Raw genomic sequence first — 25958 nt, 5'->3', positions numbered from 1 at the left:
GGCTAGCAAAAAAGGTAGAAGCACAATGAAATCAAATAAGAGAAGACAATAAAAAGGGAATCAGGAAAAAGTTGTAGGTTGTGTAGTCAAAAATTGTCTGCCCTCAAAAGGTTACTATAGGCCTCGCAATTCCACTCCTTCGTATACGCCCAAGCTCGAGGAAAAACAACACAAAAAAATGCCCAACAAAACTTTGTGTTTAAATGTTTATATCAGCATTATATGTAATAGCTGAAAAGTGGAAAGGGCCCAAGAACTTATCAATTAATGAACAGATAAATAAAATGGGCTATATCAATACAAGGGAATATTACTCAAAGTAAAAAGAGCAGAGCAGGGATGCATGCTGCAACATGGGTAAATCTGTGCTCTGTGTAAAAAGCAAGCACACAAAGTTTGTGTTATAATGCCACCTTCGGGAAACACTCGGAGCATGCAAACTTACAGGGTTCAATGTAGAGAACTGTAGTGACATTGTAGTTACAAGGAAGTATCAAACAGCATGTAGAGGGAGCTGGGACAGGTAAGGAAGGGGCTATAGCATCACATCCATGCCCTGTGCTTTGTGAATTTGAGTTCTCCTCTGTGCAGTGGTCAAATCCTACCCAGCGAAGGGCTATTCACGCTTGGGGGCTAACCTCTAATCACACCTCCCATCTCCCAGCATTCACTGCTTCTCCTGTAATCTCACCCAACTCAATATGACTCAGATTTTGAGCCCAAGTGGTTAAAGAAATGGGAATCATGAGGGAAACGTGAGTTAAGAGGGAAAGATGAAGAGATGAACGGGGGTTGTCAAGTTGCCCAGCAGGCAGATAGAAACACGGGACTGGGGTGGGTGTTAGTTCAAAATCAACCAATCATAGACCTCAATGGGAATAGATGGATAGACAGACATAAGAAAGATAGGAGGGAGGGAGAGAGAGAGAGAGAGAGAGAGAGAGAGAGAGAGAGAGAGAGAGTGGATTTTAGAGTAGACTACATTAGAGATTAAAGCTTAAACTGTTTAAATAGGCTCACAAACTATGACATCAATTTCTAACACACAAGTAATTGTTTGTGTTAAACGCCACTCATAGTGATTGGCTCCTGAGCTATTGCACTTTTGTAAAATGCATCATATCTGGAAATGTGAGAGTGGTCTGGGCAGGCATTTTACATCTGAGCATGGTATTTTACAAACGTATTCCGAGAGCAAATTTTATCATTAAAGTTTAGAGGCTGAAGTGAAGACTGCTGAGCGCGTTAACCTCTCCTTACCTCTTAAGAGCATTGATAACCACGCGCCTAGGCTTGCCCGCTCCTGAGGACAGCGCCGGGGCTGATGTTAGATGTGCACCCTCCTCTGCTTTAGCCCACAGGATCATTGTGCTGAGATGACCCTGAGAAATGTCCACAAACCACACGATGCTCTCCAGCCTACCTGCTGCTGCTGGCTCCTCCGGGTGAAGCTTTGGCTGTTGGTCTTCTGAGAACCCCACACTGATGGCGTCCAGGGGATCCTCCAAGAAAGGGGGCTTTTTCAGTCTCCCAATGCCAACGGTCTTTGACATAAAATAGTCTGCTGCATCGCTGAAAGCCTCCTCCTTGGATAACTGGAGGTCTTTCATGGTCTCCACGTCTGCGATGAGAGCTTCTGGTTTGTAGTGCCCAGCCAAGGCTCTGGTGAGATAGGAGCCCACGGCAGGTCCACACCCCTCGTTCTCAAGCCTGTTTGCATCATCTAGCGGGGATTTCTGGACCTCGGCTTCGGACTCATCTAGTAATCCGCAGCGGGTGGATGGGCAAGGCTGGGGGGGCTCAAGGGCTGTGTCAATGTCTTTGTTTTCCCCTCCAGAAGAAAGGGCAAGAGGGAGGCGTTTCTGTTGGGATACGCACTCCTCCAGAAGACACTTCAGCTGTTCCTCGGAGAGACGTAATGTGGAGTTCAGCTGAGGAGACAAATCAGAAGTTTTCACAGTCAATTGGCTGATTAAACGTGTTTATCCTGGGTAAGCGTCCAGAAACACAGTGGAACTTCAAGTGTCAGGAAATCCCACACCCAACACATGCAAACAGGAAGCGAGGTTGTTCTGAAATCTTCCCAGCTGCAGGAGGCTAGACAGTAATGTACAGAATAAATTCAGAATCAATTGTACACAGCAGTCTGGAGGAGGAACTCATACAACACTGATTTAAAAAAAAAAAAAAAGAACCACTAGCACCCTCCACACATGGAGAAACAACTGGAGCTGAAAAGGAAGTACCTTCCACTGGGTCACAAGGAAAGGAATCCTTCCATGACTTCCTGTCGGAATTCCTGTGTCTCCACCCAGTCCTCGGTGAAGACTGCATGCCACTCAATTCTGAAACTGGGGAAAACCAGGACCAATGGCACTGCCATCACCCCCACCCCCGGGATTCACCATTCACGTGTCTGTCCACTGCTTTCAGTAGACAATACTGCTGAGGACAGAAGAGGAAGGCTGAAGGTGTGGCCCGTCCTGAGCTGTGCGGTTGCTTCCAAGTTATAGGCCTCGGGAGAGGCCAGGGCATTCCCAGAAAAGTGCATTCGGGAAGAAAGATTTGATCACACAAACTCAGTCTCCACTTGTAAAGACTATCCAGGGATGAGTGTTTTAAACAAGACATGAATTTAAAAACCCTTCTTCCTGTACCGTCATGTGCCACCACACCTGGTTTATACCAGAGACTTGAACCCAGGACTCTGCACATGGTAGGCAAGCATTCTGCCACAGAGTGGCTGGTGTGTGTTGACGATATGTGTGACATTCTCTGAAAACAAATGTAATTGACATTAAAACCCTGCAGTTTTCTTCCAGTGATATTCTGAGAAAACACAAAACTGAACCTGTTCAGAAAGGAATGGCTTCCTTCACTGAAACACAATGAAAAAGTGCCCTCCTCCAGTAAGTCGGCATTCAAAGACGCGGAGGAAAACACTAACTAAATGCGCCTACCTGACAACAAGCAGGCCCCATAAGAAAGCTTACTCGTCAATCGCAACGGCCATAACTTCTACTTCAGCAATGCTCTTTGCCTACTGTGAATATCCACAAAGAAGGAATGAGAGACGTAGGTCAGTGGGGAAGTACCTATCTACCGTGTACAAGGCCCTGAATTCAATCCCAATAGCACACACACACACACACACACACACACACACACACACCAAACCAGAAGAAGCAGGTAAATATTCTCTATATGCTGTCTAGGTGCATGTTCAGTACTGGTTGGTCTCGCCATTATTAGAACAAGCATTATTGACTCCTTCCTCTCCCCTACCCCTTCTTAGGCAACTAACAAGCAGTAGAGTAACAAATTTTATATCGTGCTTTTAAAATAGATCATATTTTTTCTAAATTACATTGATCTAATCTATAAAACTCAGTCACTCAAGGCATGGTTATGCACAACTTTAATGCCAGCACTCAGGAGGACAGAGGCAGGTGGATCACTATGAGTCCAAGGCCAGTTTGATCTACCTAGTGAGTTCCAGGCCAGTCAGAGTTACATGGTACAACCCTGTCTCAAATGAAAATTCTTAAGAAATTAAAAACTCAGTGGCAACCACTGTGAGTTTGACAATAATAAGAAATTGTCTAGAAATATTTTCATAGGGATAATCTGGAATACAATTCAGATAGCTTAACCTAAAGTTAATATACATGTGAAGAAATAGGAGTTGAATTATATAATAGCAAGTCATACTTTTAATAAATAACTTCCAGAATCCAGATGTGGTATTGGTCCTGTTTTCAGAGCATCTCCTTCACCCTACTATACAAACCTAATTAACTAAACAGCAAAGGCAGTCCTCATACAGCAGTAGGGGCTTAAAATATACCTTCCAATGCTGCTTACATGAGACAGTTCACAAGGAGGGGACTGCCAGCTGGATTTAGAAAGAAGGCACTACATAAACACCCTTATCAGACGTTTGTCCTTATGAAGTTGTCAGACAACAGAACAACAAGAGAATAAAGGACTGTGGAAGTCGGGTCTCTGAGGCAGCAGGTGGGAGGGGGAACTGGCAAGGAATCGTCTAGGTTTGGCTGTTTCCAAGAGCAACACTGATAGATTAGAAGCTTGGAAATTCTGACGATGACTTTGGCTAGATACCCAGAAGAGTAAAGCAATTATGAACTCTGAGAGGAGAGAAAACATTTTATAAAAATGAGGGGTGCAGAGTCAAACATATACAGAGGATGGGGAAGAGGGAGAACCAGGCAAAAGAAAAGTAATTTTTATCTGTAGGACAAACAAAGACCTTGGAACTGGAGAACCGAAGATGAGCTTTCAACTAACTCCTCTGAAACGGTTTTTTATAAGCAACTGGTTTTTTAAAAAGAGATAAAGGGCAGAGGCGCCGCTGGGGGGCAGGGAGTATACGTCACGTGCAGGGTCTGGATTCAGTCCACACTGCCACCAAAATGCAAAGAAAAACATACAAAAGCCAATGCAGAGAACACTTCCCTGTTAACACAGGAGAGCAGCTGGCTATGGGTACAAAAACAATTTTAAAAATAAAACTTGTATTCTTTAGCCTCTCCACAATACAGTGGTGAACTGTTATCATTTTTCCCCAAAATCATTACCAGCAGAAGTGAGTCAAATACAGTAATCTTGAAATTTTAAGTTGAGTCCAGTATTCTGGGTGCCAGTGTAGATCAGAAAATGCCACATGAGCATTGGGAACCATCTCATGGTTCCCAATAGACCCTTGCTCACGGAAAAACTCAATAAATGGCTATGGTAGAAATCAAATAAGTGAAGGAGGCCAGAGTGTTCTGGAAAGTACTTAGCTGCTCATGGATGCTAGGCTGGACTATACTCAGGCTCTATTCAGCCATCCCTGACTATGACGACCAAGGCTTTGCACAGATTGCTCATGACGCTCCTGAGTCAGTGAGTTCCATGACTGAGCCATTCCGTGTAAGAAGTCTAGGAACCTGTTCAAGCACTCACCTCCAAGAATCCACCGTCCACGACAGCTGATTTCCACACTGTCATGAACCAGCTAATCTTGTCATCCCTGTATCCAGCGCATCCAGGTGTGATCCCGCTGCCGCCGAGAGCAAAAGCCCCTCTTCCCTTCTTCATTTCAGTTGCCCCTTTTAAAGTCCTCTTTCCTTCTATTTTTTAAAGGTTTTGTAAAAGTATGTATGTACTTTGAGGATATTTCCCATGTGGCTCCTTCTCTCTCCTTCCTATTAGCCCCTTTGTTCCCCTAAGCTGTTTGACTTCTACTTTTATAATATTGCTCTGTGTGTGTGTGTGTGCGTGTGTGTGTGTGTGTGTGTGTGTGTGTGTGTAAGAGTCACAGTCAGAGAAAATCAACCAATAGTTGTCTTTCTGAGACGGGCTTAATTCACTTCATACAATTATCTCCAGTTGCATCCACTTTCCTTCCAACACTACAGCTTCATTCTTTATGAGTTTTTTTTTTATAAAAAAGCCCCACTAAACATTCATAAATTTTCCTTACCCACTGCCAAGTTGTTGGACACCTAGGTTGGCTCCATAACTTAGCTACTGTGAGCAATACTATAGTTATCACTGCTGTGTAAATATCTCTGTAATACATTAACTTGGATTCCTCTGGCTAAATACCCAGGAATGATGTGGCTGAGTCATACGGCATATCTATTCTGAGAAACCTCCATGCCGACTCTCATAGTGGCCACAACAATTCAGATCTCCACCAGCAATACATAAGGTTCTCTTAACGTTCACATCACCAGCATCTGCTGTTGCTTATTTTCTCAGTGTCTGCCATCCTGGTGGGGTGAGACGGAATCTCAGTGCCATTTTTATTTGTATTCCTTTGAAGCTGCATTACTAGTGAGGTAGAACATTTGTTCATGTTTATTGTATTCCATCTTCTGAGAACTGTCTGTTCATTTCCTTAGCCCATCTGTTGGCTGGGTTGTTTGATTTTTGTTGTTGTTGTTGTTGTTCAACTTCTGGGATTCTTTGTGTATTCTAGATATTAATGCTCTGTCAAGTGTGCAGCTACTGAAGAATTCTCCCCGTTCTGTGGGCTGCCTCTTCTCTCAATGTTTTCCTTTGCTACACAGCTTTTCATTTCAGGGGTCCCACTTACTGATGGCTGAGCAACTAGAGCCCTGGCGAGAAAGCACTTGCCTATGCCAATATCTTGAACTATTTTCTCTGCTGTTTTCCCCTAACAGTTTTGGGGCTTAAATTAAGGCACTAGATTCCTTTAGAGTTGAATTTCATGCAGAGTAAGAGACAGACAGGATATAGTTTTATTCTTCCCCACGTGGCTATCCAGTCTGGTATAGTTTCCCAGTTAGTATAATGTTGACTACAGATTTGTCACGGATATCCTTTATCTTGAAATGCATTCCTTCTCTTTCTTGTCTCTTTGGGTCTTTTGTCACAAAGAATTATTGGATTTTTGACAAGAAGCCCTTCAACATACATCTCAATGGTCATGTGATTTACTTCGGATGATTTCTATGACATATTACATTTATTGATTTGCATATGTTGACCCACCCTTGCATCTCTGGAATGAAAGCAGCATCACTGTGGCGAATGACACTTTTGATGTGTTCTTGAATTTGGGTTGCTGGCATTTTACTGGTGATTCTTACATCTGTGTGCTCCATGCAATAATGAAACCCTGCTTACAAAGTCAGCATCCTCCTGCTACCACTGGTCCACACCATTGCTTGTTGTCCTGTCTGTGTCTGCTCATGGTATCAGGAGGATGCTGACTTTGTAAGCAGAATTTGACAGCACTCCGGCTTTCACTGTTTCACAGAGGAATTTGAGAATGATTGACGTAAGTTCACCTTTAACAGTCTGGTCGGATTCATCAGCAAATTTCTTTGGCCCTTCCCTTTGTCTAGGTGGGAAATTTTATATTACTGTTTCAATCTCATTGCTTGTGACAGGTCTGATAACATTTATCTCATATTTTAGACTTAACAGTTTAGTGCATTATACATTTTTAAGTTATATCCTGATAGTTTTCTTAATTTTACTGGCATGTGCTGTACGGTCTGCCCTTTCATCTCTAATTCTATTGATTTGGCTCTCTTTTTAATTTTGGTTAACAGTTTGTTGAACTTGGTAATCTTTCCAGTTCTTCATTTCATAGATTCATGAATTCTCTTTTTTCATTTCTAGTCCATTCATTTCCACCCTGATCTTATTTCTTTCACTGCTTGGGGTTTGGTTTGTTCTTATTTTCCCAGGACCCTAATGTGCAATGCTAGTTATTTGCTTTAGATCTGATTTCTCACGTGTCACTTGGAGCTGTAAAGTTCCCTGAAAGGCCTGCTTTCATGCTTTCTCATATGTTTTTGGTATGTGTGCTTTCATTTTCATTCAGTTCTTGGATTTTTGCTTCCTTCTTAATTTATTCAAGAACCTAGTTATCGTCCAGTTTAATGTTTAATCTCCTTGAGTTTCTGCAGGTTCTGTAGCTTCTTAGCTATTGACGTCTAGATTTAGTCCACTGCAGTCAGAGAGACGACAAGGAATTATGCTTTCTTATGCTTATTAAGACTTGCTTTGGGTCCTGCTATATGATTTATTTTAGAAAAGCTCTGTGGACGGCTAAGAAAAATGTGTATTCTCCAGCCGTCTCGTCTAACTCAGAGAAGTTCTTTTGTTTTGAATATCCTTTTTTATTAGTTGTCGTGCACACAGAAAATAATCAGAGTAACGGTATTGGATTTTGTTTCATCAGAGAAATCATATAGCACATGTAGGGTTAATTCTCAGGCACCTTGCTGGTCTGACTGACACGATGTAATATCTTGCAAAACAGTAATAATTAACATTTTCTAAGTACTTACTCTAGGCCAGATATTTCTCTACGCATGTTATATGCACTGATTCCTTTAATCTTCACAGTAAGCCTGAGAGATCAATACCATTCTTCTTATTATTATTTTCACTTTATAGATACGGAAAATGAGGTACCAATAAATTAAATAATGTCCAATGTCTACAGCTGCCCAGTAGTAGAGTTGGGGCTTGTTGAACACAGACGGTTTGGGTCCAGAGTCTGAACGGAAGTCACTGTAAATAACGCCTCTCTCTTTCATTCCCCAAGTGTCTTCTTCCACAGTTGTGCTCTTTCCCCTTCTAACCATCTTCTCAAGAAGGGAAAACAAATCTCTTCCATAGAGGATTTCACTTGATTTTCAAGCTTTGGCCCAGACTAGATTTATGTTTTAGATAAACACAGTATCCTTTCTTTTAACTCAAATTAAAAAATAAAATAAAATAAAAACACTACAGCCAAAGTTTCTGAACCCATAGTCCAGGGTTCACTGTTTACACTTCCCCGCCCAGATAATGCCATTTTGGGTATAGGAATTAAATCTGATTCAGGGGAAACTTTTGATTGCTGGAGGTGAAACAGATGTGGATGTGTTCAACATCCATAGTTTCCCCAGCCATAAAAGTCTCTAATTACTTGGGCACCGGATCTGTTGACAGAGCCACTGAGATTAGGTGTGCAGTGCAAACAACCGTAAAATCCACCATTACAAGCTTGCAGAAGCAATCCGGGACTTTGATGTGAGCTTAAGTTGTCAGGCATTTTTTTTTCCCCAACAGAGTTCCTGAAGAACACCATCTAAAAACCATTTCCAGATCACAAGGGAGAGTAGGTGGGCAGACAGAACATCCTAGATCATCAACTGCAAGAGCGAAGGTAAAAAGGTTTTCACTGAAAACTACTTCTCCTTCAAAACAAATAACGAGAAGAAATTCCACCTTAGTTACCAAGATAAGCGTTAACAACTCTCCAATCCCTGCTGGCAGCACATGGGTATTAGTTTATTTTAGTTAAAGTTTGAGGAGTATAATCAACAGAAACCTTTTATTTAAAAAAAAAAAAAAAGGCTGGGGTTGGCTAGAGAGATGGCTCAGCAGTTAAGGGCAAGCACCAATCTAGAGAACATGAGTTTGGACCCCAGTAACCACATTGATTGGCTCATGACCACCTGTAAACTCCAGCTCCAAGGACTCCACAGGCTTCTGGCCTCTGTGCATACTCAAGCATGTACACACACACATACACACACACACACACACACACACACACACACACACATACACACACATACACACACGCATACACACAGCTTTCACTCATAGAGACATACACATAAATTTTTCTTTAAAAGGGTGACAGAGTTACAGGTATGAAGACTAAGAGGTTGTTTAATGGACTGCAAGAGCAGGAAACGAAGTTCCACAGGCTTTCTAGAGTCTATAGCTGAGCTACTGGGAGCCCCGTCAAGGGTCCGTCACTCTCTGGTCCAGGCCTCTTCATGTGCTCCTTCCGGGTGCATCCTCCTCTCTACGAGGCAGCCTCTCTATCCACTCCGTTTCTCCCCTCCACCACTCCACTCACCTGTGCAACTGGTACCCACCAGTGACTAGAGACACTTTGACCTTTAGATCCAATTTTCAACACGGTATCTGTACGATCGTTGTCAAGTCGATGGACCTGCTGCGTCAGGTTCAAGTGTCCACCACTAGTCTAATCATCTATAGTGAGGCTTGCATAGTGTAAACATGGCCAACCAAGTCAATGCTTCTGGCGGAATTGTGGGTAGGAATGATTCCCCAAGAACAGGCATAAGCAAGGCAGGAGATACAGCCCAAATCTGCCATGCTGGTAATTGTTGCGAAGCACAGCACAGAAACCGTGAGAAAGGACTTGTCACTTAACGACACTTCTCTAGCCAGTTAAAGGGTTATCTGTCAAGGTGTTGCCCAACACCACCAACCTCATTAAATCTAAGCACACACTGGATAGTGAACTAAGGTATAAAATCGAACTGCTCGTCGGAAAACATCCACTTGTGGCTGGGTGTGGTGACGCCTGCCTGTAATCCTAGCTGAGGGGAGGAGACAGCAAGCTGGAGGACGGCCTGGACCACAAAGCGAGACAGACAGATGGAAGGAAGGACAGCATTCCCTTGCCAACAAGATTATAAATGCATTCCAGGTGGACTAGAGAACAGCCATCTGAAGTCAGACTGGGACAGTACACTTAAGAGGCTCATATCACTTCTTGTAACTGTGTTCGCTAGTTAAACGGATCTTAAGGGCGCGGCTATAAAGGAATTAGTGTTCATTTTAACAGCTGCCCCAGCTGAACTAAGGATTCAAGAGGGTTTGGGCTATTCTCCTTTCCCTGGGTCCGCCCCTCCATACTCCACTTACTGGTGAGAAGCTGGGAGGACTGGGGGAACAAAAAACAACTACATGTGATGAAGGGCAAGGCAAACAGCTCTGAGAAGAGGCGGTGGCTTTTGTGGTGGCGTTGACATAGTTAGAAAGGTGTGGAAATGCACAGGAGAAAGACCAACTTCAATGCTCTGATTTCTAGTGGGTGTCTCGTAATAAGGGTCCTGATTTCTTTATTTTGTGGGACAATTACCATTAGAGGATTTGGGGAGATTCCTGCTTCCAAATACTAGAGACAAGGTCCCTTTTGTCCTGGGCAAGCCACTGGAATAACCTTTATCACATATCTATCCCTTCCCCTTCCTGAAACCAGGCCAGGACTCTAGTTCTACAGAAAAGAGGGTCTGCCCCCCACACCCAATTTTCCCAGAAAAATAAAGTTGACTAGGGCATAAGGTTTGCAAATTTGCAAAAAGAAGCTAAAAGGGATTCCAGGTTGAATAGAGGTTCATGTCATAAAGGACTGGATGTCTTCCCCATAGCTTACCCCAGGAAAGAATATCCAGTATGTCACTCCCACAATTCACTGGGATTCCTGATGTCCTGCCTTGTGTGAGCTATGAGAATCATTTGCATGGTTGAAGGCCTTCTATACTCAAAGTACATGCTTAGTTTTACAAGATAGAAATGAATTGAGTTAGGAGAAGTCATGATGGGAGCAGAAGTCAAGAAATACATTAGCCAGTAGTCTTAACCTCAGGCAGAGCCAAATCTTGTCTCATTACATCTAGGAGTCAAAAGTGTCACAGGCCCCTCAGGAACCTCTCTAGCTCTCAGGGACTGCCTCTCTACAGCTTGCTACCTTGTCCTTGTCACTACCCAAACTTTGTACCAAAAAGAAGTACCATTAAAACATTGTCCCTAAGGTCTTCAACAATGTGTTCTTGGTTGGACTGAGATGGCTGCCAAGCACAGGGTCACCTTGCAGAAGAACTCATCTAAGGCCAGGTCAGGTCAACAAGGGTTGAGTGATAATAAATATTAACAAATGATGTCCACTCACATCTAGGCATGAATGGCACTAAGGTGGCTGTTTATTGGTACAAAATCAAGGTAAAGACACAGTAGAAGTACCTGGTCTCACACAACCTGTCAAGAGCTGGGACAAGGACTTGACTTAAGATCATAAGGGCTCTTGCTTTCCAGAGCTGGGGCCTCAATATGTGATCAATTCACAGTCATAGCTACCTCAAGATGATCCCTCTAACTTGTGAGATGACTTAAATAGATGTCCATCCCCCATGAGCGAGAACACTCATGGGGACCCAACCCACACAAGAAACGATGTTCAACCTTAGGATCTAGAAAGAGGAGTTGAGCAATCCCTTGCATGGTCAAGAAATTTTCTCACAGTACCATGTTCAGGAGCCAAACTGTCCTGCCACTGAAGCACTCCAGCGTGAGGAGACTCGGTTTGTCCATCACCTAGATCTGCACGATGGCAAGAGAATAAATACCAGGGAGGCAGTGCTTCTCAACCTTCCTAATGCTGCGATCCTCTAATACAGTTCCTCACGGTGTGGTGACTCCCAACCATAACATTATTTCATTGCTACTTTATAAATGTAATTTTGGTAGTGTTATTAGTCGTCATGTCAATATTTTTGGAGACAGACGTGTGCCAAAGGTGTCACAACCCACAAGTTGAGCACCACTGCATTCGAGGCCAAGCTCAGCCAATGGAGTGGAAGCAAATGAGTCAATTCCTTCCCCCAGCAGATAGTCAGGCCATGATACCTCTAGAGATGGCTCACAACAGGAGATCATCGGTCATACTCTCCTGTGAGCCCTGACCAGCTCAGTAACACCTGCTTCTGTTTCCTAGCTGTGTCCTTGAATAATTAAGAGGTAACCACCCAAGCATTTCCCCAAGTTCTGCTGTTCCCAACCGAGACAAGAAGCAATAGCTTCCTCTTCCGGGCAAGACTCTGAGGGTGGCAGTTTGATCCATTGGGTGCAACTGGGGACACAGCATCAGTGAACTCCACCCACTCTCTGAAAATTGATCCACAAGGCCCACAGAGCTGTGCTCACGATGTACAGGGACCACAGAGCCATGGCCAGCAGCATCAACACCATGGAAAGTAGAGTGATTCTTGAGGGTCCCTGGGGTTCAGGGCTTGCCATCTGATTCCTATTGTCATTGCCAAGACCCAAGTGGCAGAGTATGACCCAAAGGGGGCAGGATGGAAGGAGGAATTTCTTTGGAAACTTGGGAGGATATTTATTCAGAGCAGCCAGAGGGAGCATAAAGGGAGGCTATGAACTGAGCCAGGGAAGAAAGCCAAAATCATAGTTAAACAGGCAGAGAATGGCGGGCACAAGGTGGAGGAGAGAGCATGTAGTGCTGTTCGGCTGCTAAGGTTCACTTGTCCACTGCAAAGACAGGAGGGCTGCTCGCCTTCTGTGGGCAGAGCGCAAGGGGAGATCTGACAGCCCCTGAAGAGTCAAAGCAAGACCAGGCAGGTCATGCAAACACGGGGTGTTCCTCTGCATCTCAGATGTGTCTCCGGTACCCTTTCTCCATGCTGTTTTCTACGTTCCCATGGCCACGTGGGAAAACGCCTCAAGTGAAATATTCCTTAGGTTTGCCCATTGTCTTTCTAGAAACTATCATTTTCTCCCCAGAGGGACAGGCAATGCATTTAGAAGCACCATCAAGTAGCAGCAGGGGGGAACAGGCATTTCTAAGTTTAAACCTGTCCTCTTTTTCCTCCGCTAGTTTAAAATCGGACAGACCACAGAACCTCCCACTCAGACTTCTAACTGGCAAAAATGCTAGGATCTAGCTAACTCCAAAATAGTAGTTTAAGAAACACTAACAAATAAGCATTTGTACTGAGCAAGATAGGCATGCATAAAGCTGCTCATTGTATAAGCCTGATGCAGAAGAGGTGCAGTGCCAGCCACCACCAGGACGTGAGCATGCAGCTTCCACTGCAGTTGGCAGCCGCAGCTACTAGATGGGCTTTCTCAGGAAGCTACGTGCTGAAGTTTGCACTTTCCAGGTTCGACTGGCCCTTAGCTTTGAGGGTCTCTCTGAGGTACCAAGAATGAAGCTTTAGAGTTAATCTCACAACACTTGCAATGAGTAGATTTCCATGTGTCCTAAAGTGTTTGAGAGGCTAGGGGCTACAGAGACCGTTAGATGCTGGGGGAGAGCCAGCCAACATGGGACAAAGGTAGAATGTATATCTTCCAGCTTACAGTGAGGCCAACTACATCTCCAGTACCAGAGAGTACCAAAGGAAATAACCAGAAAGTGGCTGGTTTCAAGATACTTTTACCTTTATTCAAAATAATGAGATTTCTATGTGAGTATGTTGGAGCATGGGTATAGGTAAAGGGATGTCTCTTGCTTCATCCACACAGGCGTCCACTATCCCTTTCCCCTTTCGAGACCCTAGGGCAGTGGTTCTCAATATGTGGGTTGCAACCCCTTTGGGGGCCATGTATCAGATAACCTGCATATCAGACATTTACATTATGATTCATAACAATAGCAAAATTATAGCTATGAAGTAGAAATGAAAAAAATGTTATGGTTGGGGGTCACCACAATATGAGGCCGTGTATTAAAGGACTGCAGCCTTAGGAAGGTTAAGAACTGCTTCTCAAAGGCATCCGTAGACCTCCCGCTGCCCACTCTCCCCTCTGGATCTAAGCACACCATCCACATGCAATATGCTCTGTCCAAAACCTCAAAGCATGTCCTGCTGCCTCACCTCAGAGCCCAGCTGTCCTAAACTGTGCTTCCCCATTATTCTCCTGACACCATACCATATAACTCTTTCAAGGAATAACACACATTAGAGGAGCCCTTTTGAGTCAGGATGATGTAACCCAAAGCCCTGATTCTAGGAAGTTCAGAATCCCGGCCCACAGCCAGATGGCAGAAAGCTATCTGGAAGCCAGCCATCCCTTTCAGCACTTTGAATCAGGCCACACCAAGCAAAGTCAGTCCTGGCAAATTGCATCCGCTTTGATTTTCCTGCTGGTTACAAACCTAGCACCGTAGATCTGACCTCACATTGAATTTGCCAATGAGGGACAGGCATTCCTGGTCACAAACAAGTGACCTGTAGCGTTTCCCAGGGTTGAAGTGCCCCCACAGCCCTGCCCTGTCTAGACATGTATCTGAAGCATCTAATTACCCCGTGCCTTCCAAATGGCACACAAAGCCCGACATAAACACAGCACTCCCATTAATAGCACTGCTCAGTGAACTGTCCTTTTACATTTCCAGTCTCAAAGTGAGATCGCGCTGCCACCAAGAACGATATACTGTGGGTAGCACGCTCCGAGCGATGCTGGCATCCAAATCCTGGAAGCTAAATTCTCTGGCCAGCAAACCAGAAGAGCCTCCTAGCGAGCTGGACACAAATGCAGAAGGATCCGCATAGCATGCTTTATTGTTTCATAAGTGATGCATTCGATGGTCCCTTTCCCAGAAAGCCAAGACAAATCCCTCTGCTCCCCTTCACATGGTCCTTTATTAGACAAATGTCCAGACGAGCCCATGTCATCAGCCAGCTGCACGGGAGTCAGGTGAAGTTAAGGCTGAGATAAAACAGGGTTGAGAGTACCGCATTCAAATGATAAGAAAATCAAGGCTCAGAGAGATTAAATACCTTTACCCAAGGTCCAGAACTAATAACCAATGCAGCCAGGGCCTTTTCATCTTCACAACTGCCTTCGCATTGATGCTCAAGAGATTAAATTCTGTTCCCAGGGAAGGGCCTTGACAACAGCATGCAGGGCACATGCTTCCCCTTCTGCTTGATGTCTAACAGTAGCCCAGAGCAAAAGCCCCTTTCACCTCACAAGCCTGAGGTCAGTGTGTGAACAAGAGAAGTCCAGGAGAGGGCAGGCACCCTCTGTGTCCCCCAGACATAGAACTCCATGTTCCAGCATTGCAGTACCCTCTGTGTCTACCTTCTTCAAGGAGGGGATAGGGTCCTCTTCAATCCTGTGTCCCCATAGCTTCCCAAGGCCTGGCAAATGACATACACTTGATGAAGATTTGTAGGCTTCATGATGTTGTGTGTGTGTGTGTGTGTGTGTGTGTGTGTGTGTGTGTGTCTCAGAGGACAGTTTGGGGGCATCTATTTTCTCCTTCCACCATGTAGGTCCCAGGTCATCAGGTTTGGCAGTGAGCACCTTTACCTTCTTTGGGAGATCTCCTACCTGCTACAGTGACAGCCCCATAAACTCGTAGGTCTTGGTCTGCTTGTTGACACAATTTCTTGTTGTAATGGCTTAAACCAACCCAAGAGTTTCTGTTATAAAAACCAGATGACATAGTTAATTCTGTGACTATCTCAGTTACTGAGATCCTGTTATCGATGGTCATTTCCAAGGACCCTTATTAGTTATTCCGGTTTAAATATGCATCTTTACGCACATCATAGCCGCTGTTTTACCCACAGTGTCTTCTGGTGGTACAGTGCGAGGACTTCTAAAGCAACTACTGCATGTGTCTAACGTCCCTAGCAACAACCGCAACCTCGTCCATCGTCCGGACTGGCCAGTGCAGAATGGCTCTCTTGTTCGCAAAGACTCTAGTGGCCCCTCATCATTAATCTTCCAGGTTCTTGTCCAAAAGTCTCCCTCAAGGCCCTCTTAAGGAATCCAGTTGTCATACAGGTCTCCACACTCAGGACTTATCCCCACCCCTGCAACAATCTTAGCCTTGGGTGTTGGTATTCGTGATCCCATAACACATCTCGTTTCAACAGATCAAAGAAACTATTAGAATCAATGTCATCTATTCATGTTAGCATATTGGATGCAGAGTCCCTGGCTCAGGGCTTCCCTGACAAGAAATCCAACCCATCTAAAACTCTATTTTCCTTTACTTGTCCTAGACCCTTCAAATGTGATTGTCAAACACGTTCCCTGGGTGTTTTGTCAGGGATAGTTGGCAAGGTTTGGCAACTTTTTACCGCCATAGAATGTTTCCTGCTAGCTCTGCCTTTATCAGCGGTGTTTTGAGGTATGCCGGATCCAAGTGTCATTACAGCGCCACAAAATGAGTGAGGAGACTGGATCTGCCTTACTGACACGGCTGGAGTCAGGAGACAGACATTTTCAGGGCAGGAAGAACCCCAGGAAAGTGAGGTGCAGGACTTCTTCAGCTGAAACAATTGGCTTAAAGGGCTCTGGGGACTTAGAGCACCCAGAGTCCACCAACTTCTGCTGTATCCCCTGCCTATTTTTAGGCCCCACTCCCTGGATATGCTGTAACTTTAGCCTAAGGGACCTGGCTATTGATTTAACCAACACTATAATTTGGCATTCTGCATTTGACTTTTCACCTTTACAAAACAAATTACGTGAGAGAATTCTTTACATGTGTTCATAGGAATGTTTTATGTTCTGAGCCATAGCGAGAAAGGTAACTTAGGGATTTTAGTTTGTGTTCTCTCTTTAGACCACCCGTCTTGGTAAGAAGCAGTAGCCACATCACCTCGCTGTTGCTGGTTCTCATCCCTTCAGAGCTGTTTAATGGAAGCCCTGCGCGTGCCTGTGAGCCTTTCCCTCCCTGGGCACCTTATTCCAGTAGTTCGTGGAGTCTCCCCTTGTGGGGTTTCCTCTGTGTGTGACAGCGTGCCTACATCCCATCTCTGCTAGAGCTGCATTCTTCACTACCATCCGCTCCTGCCAACCCAGACAGCAACCCCAGTGACCACACATGCCCTGGCAGTTCCACTTCCTGTAGCCATTCCCTGGGTCAAATTCCACATCCATCAGGGTTCTTAGAAGCAAATAATAAAAAGAGCCAACTTGATATAATTGGCTTCTGCAGCAGAAACAGAATTAAAATTATGTCAGATGTGCTCACATCATTTTTGAGGAGGCTAGAGAAGGAGTCTGCCTGAGCAAAATCCCACCGAGGAGTCTGTGGCTGGTATTTCTGCTGAGCTCAATACACCAACTTAGTACCACCTGGGCCACAATGCCACTGCCTGGATCACTCTCCTCACCGCCTTCGTAACTGCATGTTTCCACTACCATGGCAAACACTGAGTGGACTGCCCATCCTTCAGTTCTGGGTATAGATACCCAATAGCCTACACCCAGCAAATGCCCTTAGCAGAACTAGGAACACCAATAGGGGGGTCCCAGAATTCTTAGTGAGAGGCAAGTTGGGTATCCTGCTAAGAGTCACACAGTGTGGAATGCCCAGTTCCATGCTTCATAAATAAGGAGGTTCAAAGACAAACAACCCTTACAAGCATCTCCTTGTATCATTAGGTGTAACAGGCTTTCTTGGACTGCCAACCCCCAAATCATGACACAGAGACCTATTATTGATTATGAATGCTCAGCCTTAGCTTAGGCTTATTTCTGACCAGCTCTTTTTTAACTGAACCCTTTGTTATTAATCTATGTGCTGTCCTGAACCTCATTTATTTCATCTACATACTGTTCATTCTGCTTTCCTGCTTCTTCCATGTCTGTCTGGCTCCTCTCCCTCCAGCTGGCCCTCCTTTCTCTCTGCCTGCCAGCCCCACCTTCTCTGCCTAACTATTGGACGTTCAGCTTTTTATTAGACCAATCAGGTGCCTTAGGCAGGTGAGGTGAAACAGCAACACATCTTGACATAGTTAAACAAATGTAGCAAAAACAAATGCAACACATCTTTATATAGTTAAATAAATATTCTATTCCACAATAATTAGGAAGCATCATTATGTCAAAAAAAGATTACAGAGTTTTATAGGGACCAAAGTTGGAAAAATTTCATACAAAGTTCAAAAATGTTGCAAAACTTTCCTTAATTTGCAGAAGATGGTGCAGAAGAATGTTTCACAGCAAACAGAAAGCTGGTGAGCTGCTCCCTTGACCATGAAAATTACAGAATCTGGAAATAATATTCATAATCATTCATCTTTCATGATCAATCATCCCCTCAGTATTCAATAAGGCTGATTCATAAAAAGTATTTTTAAATATCTGCTAATATTTTCTCAAGAACATTTTAAACCCACAGGAGAACACTTGTTGCCAATTTGGACAGATATGTGCATCAAAGAAGAGAAGAATTCTCAGAGTAGCCTGAGTCCATCTTTCCCTGTAAACAGGTTTAAAGCACAATGTAGAGCAGGTCAAAGCCGAGAGAGGCGTCAGAAAGCCCACGGGAGAAGAGTAAAGGGAAGCCCGGGCTGGGCAAGGGAACTGGTACGTCCCTGGTGGTTTCAGACATTTCATCTCCGCAGGCTGTTTTTGCTTTTCATTTTCTCACAATATTAAAAAATAGGATCTTTACCCCCCCCCCTTCCAGGCAAGCCTCCCCAGCTCTGTTGTTCCCATCCCCCATTTCCCATCATTTGTGTCTGACTTCCCCAACCCTATCCTGAGCTCCATCCCCATCCCCCATGGTCCCTTTCTTCTTTCCTGGTATCTGCTGGTACTTCAGGTGATTGACTCACATCTGAAGATCTGAAGTTAGGAACCACGAATAGACAGAACATTTGTCTCTCTGGGTCTCGGATACTGTCTTAGATAGGGTTTCTACTCTATGATAAACACTATGATCAAAAACAGCTTGTGGAGGAAAAGGCTTGTTTCAGCTTACCGCTCTCGGGCTGCACTGAGGGAAGCCAGGGCAGGAGCTAGGGCAGGGGCCTGGGAGGAGCACTGCTCACTGGCTTGTACTTCATGTCTCAGCCTGTTTATACCATCCAGGGCCACCTGCCCAGGAGTGGTACCTCCCACAATGAGCTAGACCCTCCCATCAATTACTAATCAAGAAGATGCCCCAACAGCTTGCCTACAGGCTAATCTGTAGGATCCCTGTTCTCACACAACTCTAGCTTGTGCCCAGCTGACCCTCCCCAGAGCAGACACACAAAACCAGCTACCTTACTCAATATACCATTTTCTCCCTCTGCCCATTTACCTGCGGTTTTATGATTGCATTTTTTTCTTTACACACTTACAATATTCTACTGTGTATATGCCCCACATTTTTCTTATCCTTTCATCAGCTAAGGAACTTTGCTTTCCATTTCCTAACCGCTGTGAATAATACAGCAATGAGCATGGCTGATCACGTGTCTACGGAGGAGGATGTCAAATCTGGGCTTGTGACAAGGAGCCATATAGCTGGGTAGAGTATAGTAAATATAATCCTCATAATGGGGGAAAAAACAAAGCAAACGGAGGATACAGTTGCTACAGAAAGAAACAGTAATTACCCACATCGGACAGAGACGTTCCCCTCCCGCCTCGCTACAAACCACGGGAAACTGTGGGGCTGTGACAGTCCACACACTAGTGTTGAAGACTTTCATCCATTTCGCTCTGTGTATTTTGGTTACGCATAACCGTCTCAGTGAGAAAGCCCTGAACACCACTGGGGCTGAATGCCCTACAATGGGGACTGAGAGGGAAGGGGAGGGAAGTTAGAAAGAAACAAAAATCTGGAGAAAGGAAAAGAATGGGCTGTTGGTTCTACATACGTGTATGTGGCTTGGACTAGCAAACTTGCTCCACTTTGACAGAAGCCTTAACCCCTATCACTCTTTTTTTCCTTCCTTCTAAATTATAAGAAGCAAATGCCGGGTTACTTAAGATTCAATGTTACATGCTGAAAACAGGTCAGAGATACTCTATCCAGTGGCTGATGGTGAAGCAGAGGCAGAGATCCACCAACAAGCACTGCACTGAGCTCCGAGAGTCTTGCAGAAGAAAGGGAGCAGGGATTGTACCAGCCAGGTGGGTCATAATAGGGGGACCCACAAACACAGCCGACCGAAGCTCCCAGGAGCGCATGGGCACTGGACCGACAGTCAGGGAGTCTGCATAGGACCAGCCTAGGCCCTCTGCATGTGTGTGACAATCGTGTAGCTTGGTTCCTTAATAAGATTTCTAACAGTGAAAGCAGGATTTCTCTCTCCCTGGTGCTTAGCTGGCTTTTGGTAACCCATTCCCCATGCTGGATTACCTGGCCCCTCCTCAACATAAGGGGAGGAGCTCTGGCCTACCTCAACTTGGATGTGCCAAGCTTTATGTAAGCCCGAGAGAGTCCTGTCTCTTTCTGAGTGGAGATGGAGGAGGAGTGAGTGGGGAGGGGGTAGATGGGAAAGTGGAGGGGATGGAAGGAGAAAAGGGAGGGGAAACTGGTTGGTATGTAAAATAAATGAAAAAAAAATGTTATTTAAACAAAAAAAGAAAACAAATACAGAGGTAAACATTCAGATTCTGAACGTAGCCCATGAGATTTGAGGAATATTGTGAGATTCCACTCTCCTAGTGGAAACAGGAAAGAAGGGGAAGGGAAATGCCTTCTAGACTCAGGCTAACCATGTACACCATTTACCAGATTCTCTGGGTTCCTGACCAACAACACACCAATACCAAAGACCAATGCACGGTGTTCTGATTTTTGCTGAAGCTGCGCCCAAGAGGTCAGTCAGTACTGGCTGAACACAGAAGGCCTGCTGGGGGTGGGGTAGGTTTAGAGGAATTCAGGAGGCACGCACTGGAGGTGATGAACCAGAACGGGCACTTTTCTTATTCTTCTGACTCCATTTTCTTAAGTATAGCTCTTCCAAGTCTGAGAGAAAAAAGAAAGCCAGGAAACCGCAAGCCTCATCTGTCATCGGAACAAACAATTTCAGCTATGTGTAATTTAGGATAAAAACAAAAGCAAATTAGAAGCTGGTGTGCAGAACTCTACAATCGTGGCTTTTCAAAGGCTGTACTTGGCAAGGGGATAAGCTGTGTTTCCCATTGGGATTTTGCAATGGGGGTGACTATGCCAGGGGTTCACACGAGCCCTGTCATTTGCAGGGGTTTGCCCTTCTGGTTCTTCCCTACAGTACACAGTGACATGAAGAATACCTTCCCCACTTGAAATAACAGATACAAAGAAAGAAGCAATGCACTGTCAAATGTTGGATATTCAGCAGCATTGATATGGAGATTAGCTTTATTTTTCCACATTTATTTTTTTTAAATTTGCTTTATTTATTTTTTATTGGTGTGTGTGTGTCTGAGAGAGAGACAGAGACAGAGACAGAGAGAATGCAAGTCTGAGGACCCAAGTTCAACCCTAGCATCCGCATAAAAAGATGGGTGTGTTCGTGTCTGTATCAGTGCCGAGAAGGGGGAATCTCTAGAACCCAATTGGCAAGCACCAGAACCCAGTTACTCTGTCTCATAAAAGACAAGGTGGATAGCTCTTGAGAACAACATTCAAGGTTGACATGTGTATGTGTGTGCACGTGCACGCACACACACATATCTAAAATTTTTAGAAATGAAAACTACATATAGTACTCTGCCCTTTGCCTTGCTCTGGTTGTCATCCCAGAACTTAATAAGTTACCTGGTGGCGAAGCTCAGAAGGAATGTGCTGACTGCATAAAGAATAGCTATCGTGTGGGGGGAACAAACTTAAGTAGTTATCTCACCTATATGTGCAATTTAAGTTAAATTATTCCTGGGCCTCAGAAGAGAAATATATAAGTGATTGTTAAGAGTGAGTTGATGTTGGGAAGACGCGAACAGGAAAGAGAGAGAAAGCAAACCACAAGAAGGAAGACTACCACTCATCTTTGGGTATCCAGTCAGCAGTTTGTCCATTGGTCCAGCCATACTGCAGACCCTATCTTCAAATTACAGGGGTTCATTGTGAATGAAGCAGCTGTGGGAGACTCCGAGGAGAGAGTCTGCCAAGGTGTAGTTAATGGTCCTCCGCCCCAGCAGGCCTAACAAACATGACCTAAGGTCCAGTCTGCCTGTGTTGTTTGAGAGCCTGTGTTTATCAGAGAACCAGAGAGCCTAAGCTGGAGAGAACCTGTAGACCACTTGGTTCACCCCCTTAACACAGCAGAGGAACTTTTTGGAGAGCTTGAGTGTTATCTGTATTCCTGTGTCTACGGCAGCAGGAAGAAAACTTGACCCCATGTCACATAGAACTCCGAAGTCTGACATCATTAACTTGTATTGAATTGATACTCATTAACTTGCATTGAATATTGTTTTTATATTGCTTGGTTTGGGTTATTGGATTTTTGAAACAGGGTCTCATTAAGCAGCCTGGCTGGCCTGGAGCTCACTCTGTAGACCAAGCTGCCCTAGAACTCACAGAGGTCCTACTGCCTCTGCCTCCTGGTGCTGAAATTAAAGGCATGCGCCACTACACTTGGCTTGGCAATAATTTTAATCATTCATTAAGAATACAATATTTCTCAGACCACTTCTTATTTGGATTCCCCTCTGCTTCCATTCTAATAGCAGTGCTCCCCCGTCACCACTGAGCCTCCTCCCCCCCATGCCCCGAGTTCACCTGTAGGGTAGAGGAAACAGGTTTCAGCAAATGCACAGGGCTCATGAGTTAGTCCTCTGCCTCCCACACTTCATTCTTTCTATCAGTGTTAGGTAAAATTTAACAGTCAAATGTATGAAACTATATTAATGCTACATCAGGTCCCTAACTATCCAGTTCCTGTCCTGTACTAGGATTTTGCAACAAAAGTAACAAAAACTAAATGCTAGGGGAAAGACTAGATATCCACAGCCTCTCAATCCAGAGATGGTTCAGAAATGGTAACAATGAAGGGAACATCCAGCTCCAAAATTCCCCTTCCACCAGGGCACCGTGAAGCACACAAGCTGCCTCACATTGGCTCCCCGTGGAGTGCCGTCAGCCATCTGGAAATGTTTAGAGACCAGCGTGCCTCACACAACCACGAAAGGGAATGCGGGAAGATGATAATACATCGCACACTTGACATTTACCTATTTCTAAGTCAAACAAAGAATTTTCAGATTCCCGTCATTCTCCAGAAAGCAGGACGCGGGACGGGCTCCCCAGGGCACAGCAGGCTGAGTTGTGGCATCAGCTCCTCGCCCACCACCAGAACAAGAAGCAACGGCCAGGTCTTCTGAAGAGGCACCGTGGGTACCGGTGACTGTCGGGTTATCAGTGATGAGAAGGTACAGTTCCCCCATGTCTGCTATGCACCTATCATCCCACGTGGTACCCAGTCGTATTAAACTGACGGGAATAAAAAAGGAATCACGGAAACCGGTCACAATTAACAAACTGTTTAATAAAGCGATCAGTCAGGATGACAGATAAACTATGATACATAAAGTGATGTGGAAAGAGGAGGTTCATGATAAAGCCAGCCTGAGCTACACAGGGATGAAACCCTGCCTCAAACAACTGGATTTCCTTCTTGGCTTTCCAGTTGCAGTTTTTCTTGGTGTTTACCCTATGAGATGTGGTTCCAGATGTTGAATAAACTGAGTCATGGCATCGAGTTTGTCACCATTAACATGAGTTATGACCAAAATCTGTCCTCTTTCCTATGGCATAACATAATTACATCCAATTAAAATGCCAGTTGCATATTGGAGAGATGGATGCTCTTCCAAAGGACCAGAGTTCAATTCCCAGCGCCCTGATCAGGCAGCTCCAGGAGATTTGATGCTGTTTTCTCCCCTCTGCAGATACCCAAACATATGTGCACATACACATACATACACACACACACACACACACACACACACAAACAAAATTAAAATCTTTTTTTAAAAAGTACAAGCTCCACCACTCACATCCTAGGACCTTTATAATCAATAAACAGCACAATAAAAAAATTCCAGAACTCAGAACAAATCACCCAGCTGCCAGTGTAAATCTCCTGCAGCTGTAAGTCTTCTGGTGTTGTGAATAGTCACAAAAGTGTTGAGCAGCGCTCAATTACAGGGTGCTGCAAGAATCCAAACTGCAATCACAGGAATAGAATGTGGGCCGAGAGCCCTGCAATTACTCTTCATGTTTTTGATTTCATATTTAATGTTTTGCTATGGAGCCTCCAATTTTAATGCTATACTTGCCGAAGTTACTAAGACGTCGAGACACTATAGACGACGCGGTGGCGTGAGCACACTGTATCACACTGCGAGCATTCATGGTACAAAAATGACCCTTTAATGACCATCTCTTCACTGCACACACAGCTTCACAGATGCTCACGGGATTTCCTTAATACACATTTAAGGAAATGTGTATTAAGCTTAATACAGCTTAGCTTAATACACATTTCGCCTCCCTCACGCTATAATTAATTTGTTTTTGTTTTTTAACTTGCTTGTGAGTGATAGCTAGGCAGGGCTAACCCCTGCGAGGGACCAGCTCCAGTTCACTCAGACTGCAGGTGGCTCTTAAAAGTCTTTTTGTACCTTTGTACCTCGGGGTCTTTGGATTTAGCCAAATTCTTTTGTGACAGGAATCTGGAGGGATAAAGGATGCTGCTCGGGGTGGGAATGTACACATGCTTTCTGCTTTATATTCAGCCCTGCCGGGACTCGGCCTGCAAGTTAAAAGTTACAAAGCCTTTTCGCCTTTCTTGTAGGAAACCATCTCTCTCAGGGTAAGAAAATCCAAGCCTGTTTTTTAAAATCCATTTTTACATGAATGAGTATCTTGCCTGCAGGTAAGTAGACCACATACAAGCAGAGCTTGCAGAAGCTGTAAGTGCATGTTGGATCCCCTGAACTTAGAAGTAGAGATGACTGTGAGTCACCATGTGGATGCTAGAAACTAAACCCAGGTCCTCTGCAAGAGCAGCAAACACTCTGTGACAAATGAGCCATCTCCAGGCCCAGCCAAACATGTTTCTCAAGGAGACATAGAGCTAGTTTTCAGAAGGATTTGGACTTTTGCTAAACGTTGGGGAGACTCACAAAACAACATCAAAATCCATTAAGTGAACCTAAGATTAGAACTCACATCCAGCTAGTCCCTTGGTAAAGTATAGCACTGGTTCTTGTCACTGAACCTGTCGACTTTCATGGACACTGTCTCCAATAGAATTTCCTATACATTTTTCCTCAGGAGTTTTAAAAAGAAAATGAAATTTCTCTAAAGAAAATTTCATTATGCACCTTACTTAGTCTTAGCAATTCCTTTTGGGGCCAGCAAGATTCCTCAGCAGGTAAAAACATTTGTTAACAACCTGAATTCAATCCCTGGAACCCATATGGTGAAAGGAGAAAGCCAGCTCCACAGGTTACCCTCTGACCTCTATAGATATGCCATCAAACACACATGTCTCTCTCTCTCTCTCTCTCTCTCTCTCTCTCTCTCTCTCTCTCTCTCTCTCTCTCTCTCTCCCTCTCTCTCTCTGTCTCTCTCTCTCTCTCTCTGTCTCTCTCTCTCTCTGTCTCAGGCAACAAGCAATCCATTTTCAGATGGTAACCACAAATTTGAATTGATAAGTTCATATTTAGACTCCGCCTCCAGAAAAAATCCTACAGCAGTATACTAAATCATTTACACCTGAGGTCAAACCGTGGCTGAGCCCACTTAGATCCTAACAGAAGAGATCTGCATTCAACATGGAGTGGGGACGAAAGGACAATAAAGGGAAGAATGACCCACAGATGAATGGGGCCAACTGCTTCATTTCAGGAGGAAATACCAAAGTTTATATGGATTAAAATATTTAAATGTTAACCAGTGGCATGATGTGGGCCAAGGACTTTGTTTTCTTCTTACTGGTTTCAAAACCAATAAAAACCGAGAAATTCTGGAAAAATACATGCATAAATCCTAACAAAGCATGCTCCAAAGGAGGCTCCTATGTGAGCTACCTCACTAGGTGGACTTGGGCATTAACAAGTCCCAAGGTAAAGCAAAGTTTTTGCCAATTTTATGATCAGAAACAAGCCTGTTGGGCCAGGAG

The 25958-nt window shown here is 44.4% G+C and overlaps 1 protein-coding gene across 1 annotated transcript in view; it reads right to left on the bottom strand.

The window, feature by feature from the left end:
• Positions 1-25958, bottom strand: part of Fsip1 (fibrous sheath interacting protein 1) — a 126025-nt gene that overhangs the window by 1076 nt on the left and 98991 nt on the right. The window contains exon 11 of the mRNA XM_038331645.2: positions 1424-1915. Coding sequence (XP_038187573.2) covers positions 1424-1915 — 492 coding nt within the window. The remainder of the gene's footprint in view (positions 1-1423; positions 1916-25958) is intronic.

The sequence above is a fragment of the Arvicola amphibius genome, chromosome 5 (genome assembly GCF_903992535.2).
Source record: "Arvicola amphibius chromosome 5, mArvAmp1.2, whole genome shotgun sequence".
NCBI lineage: Eukaryota > Metazoa > Chordata > Mammalia > Rodentia > Cricetidae > Arvicola > Arvicola amphibius.
This window is presented reverse-complemented; position numbering and strand designations above follow the sequence as displayed.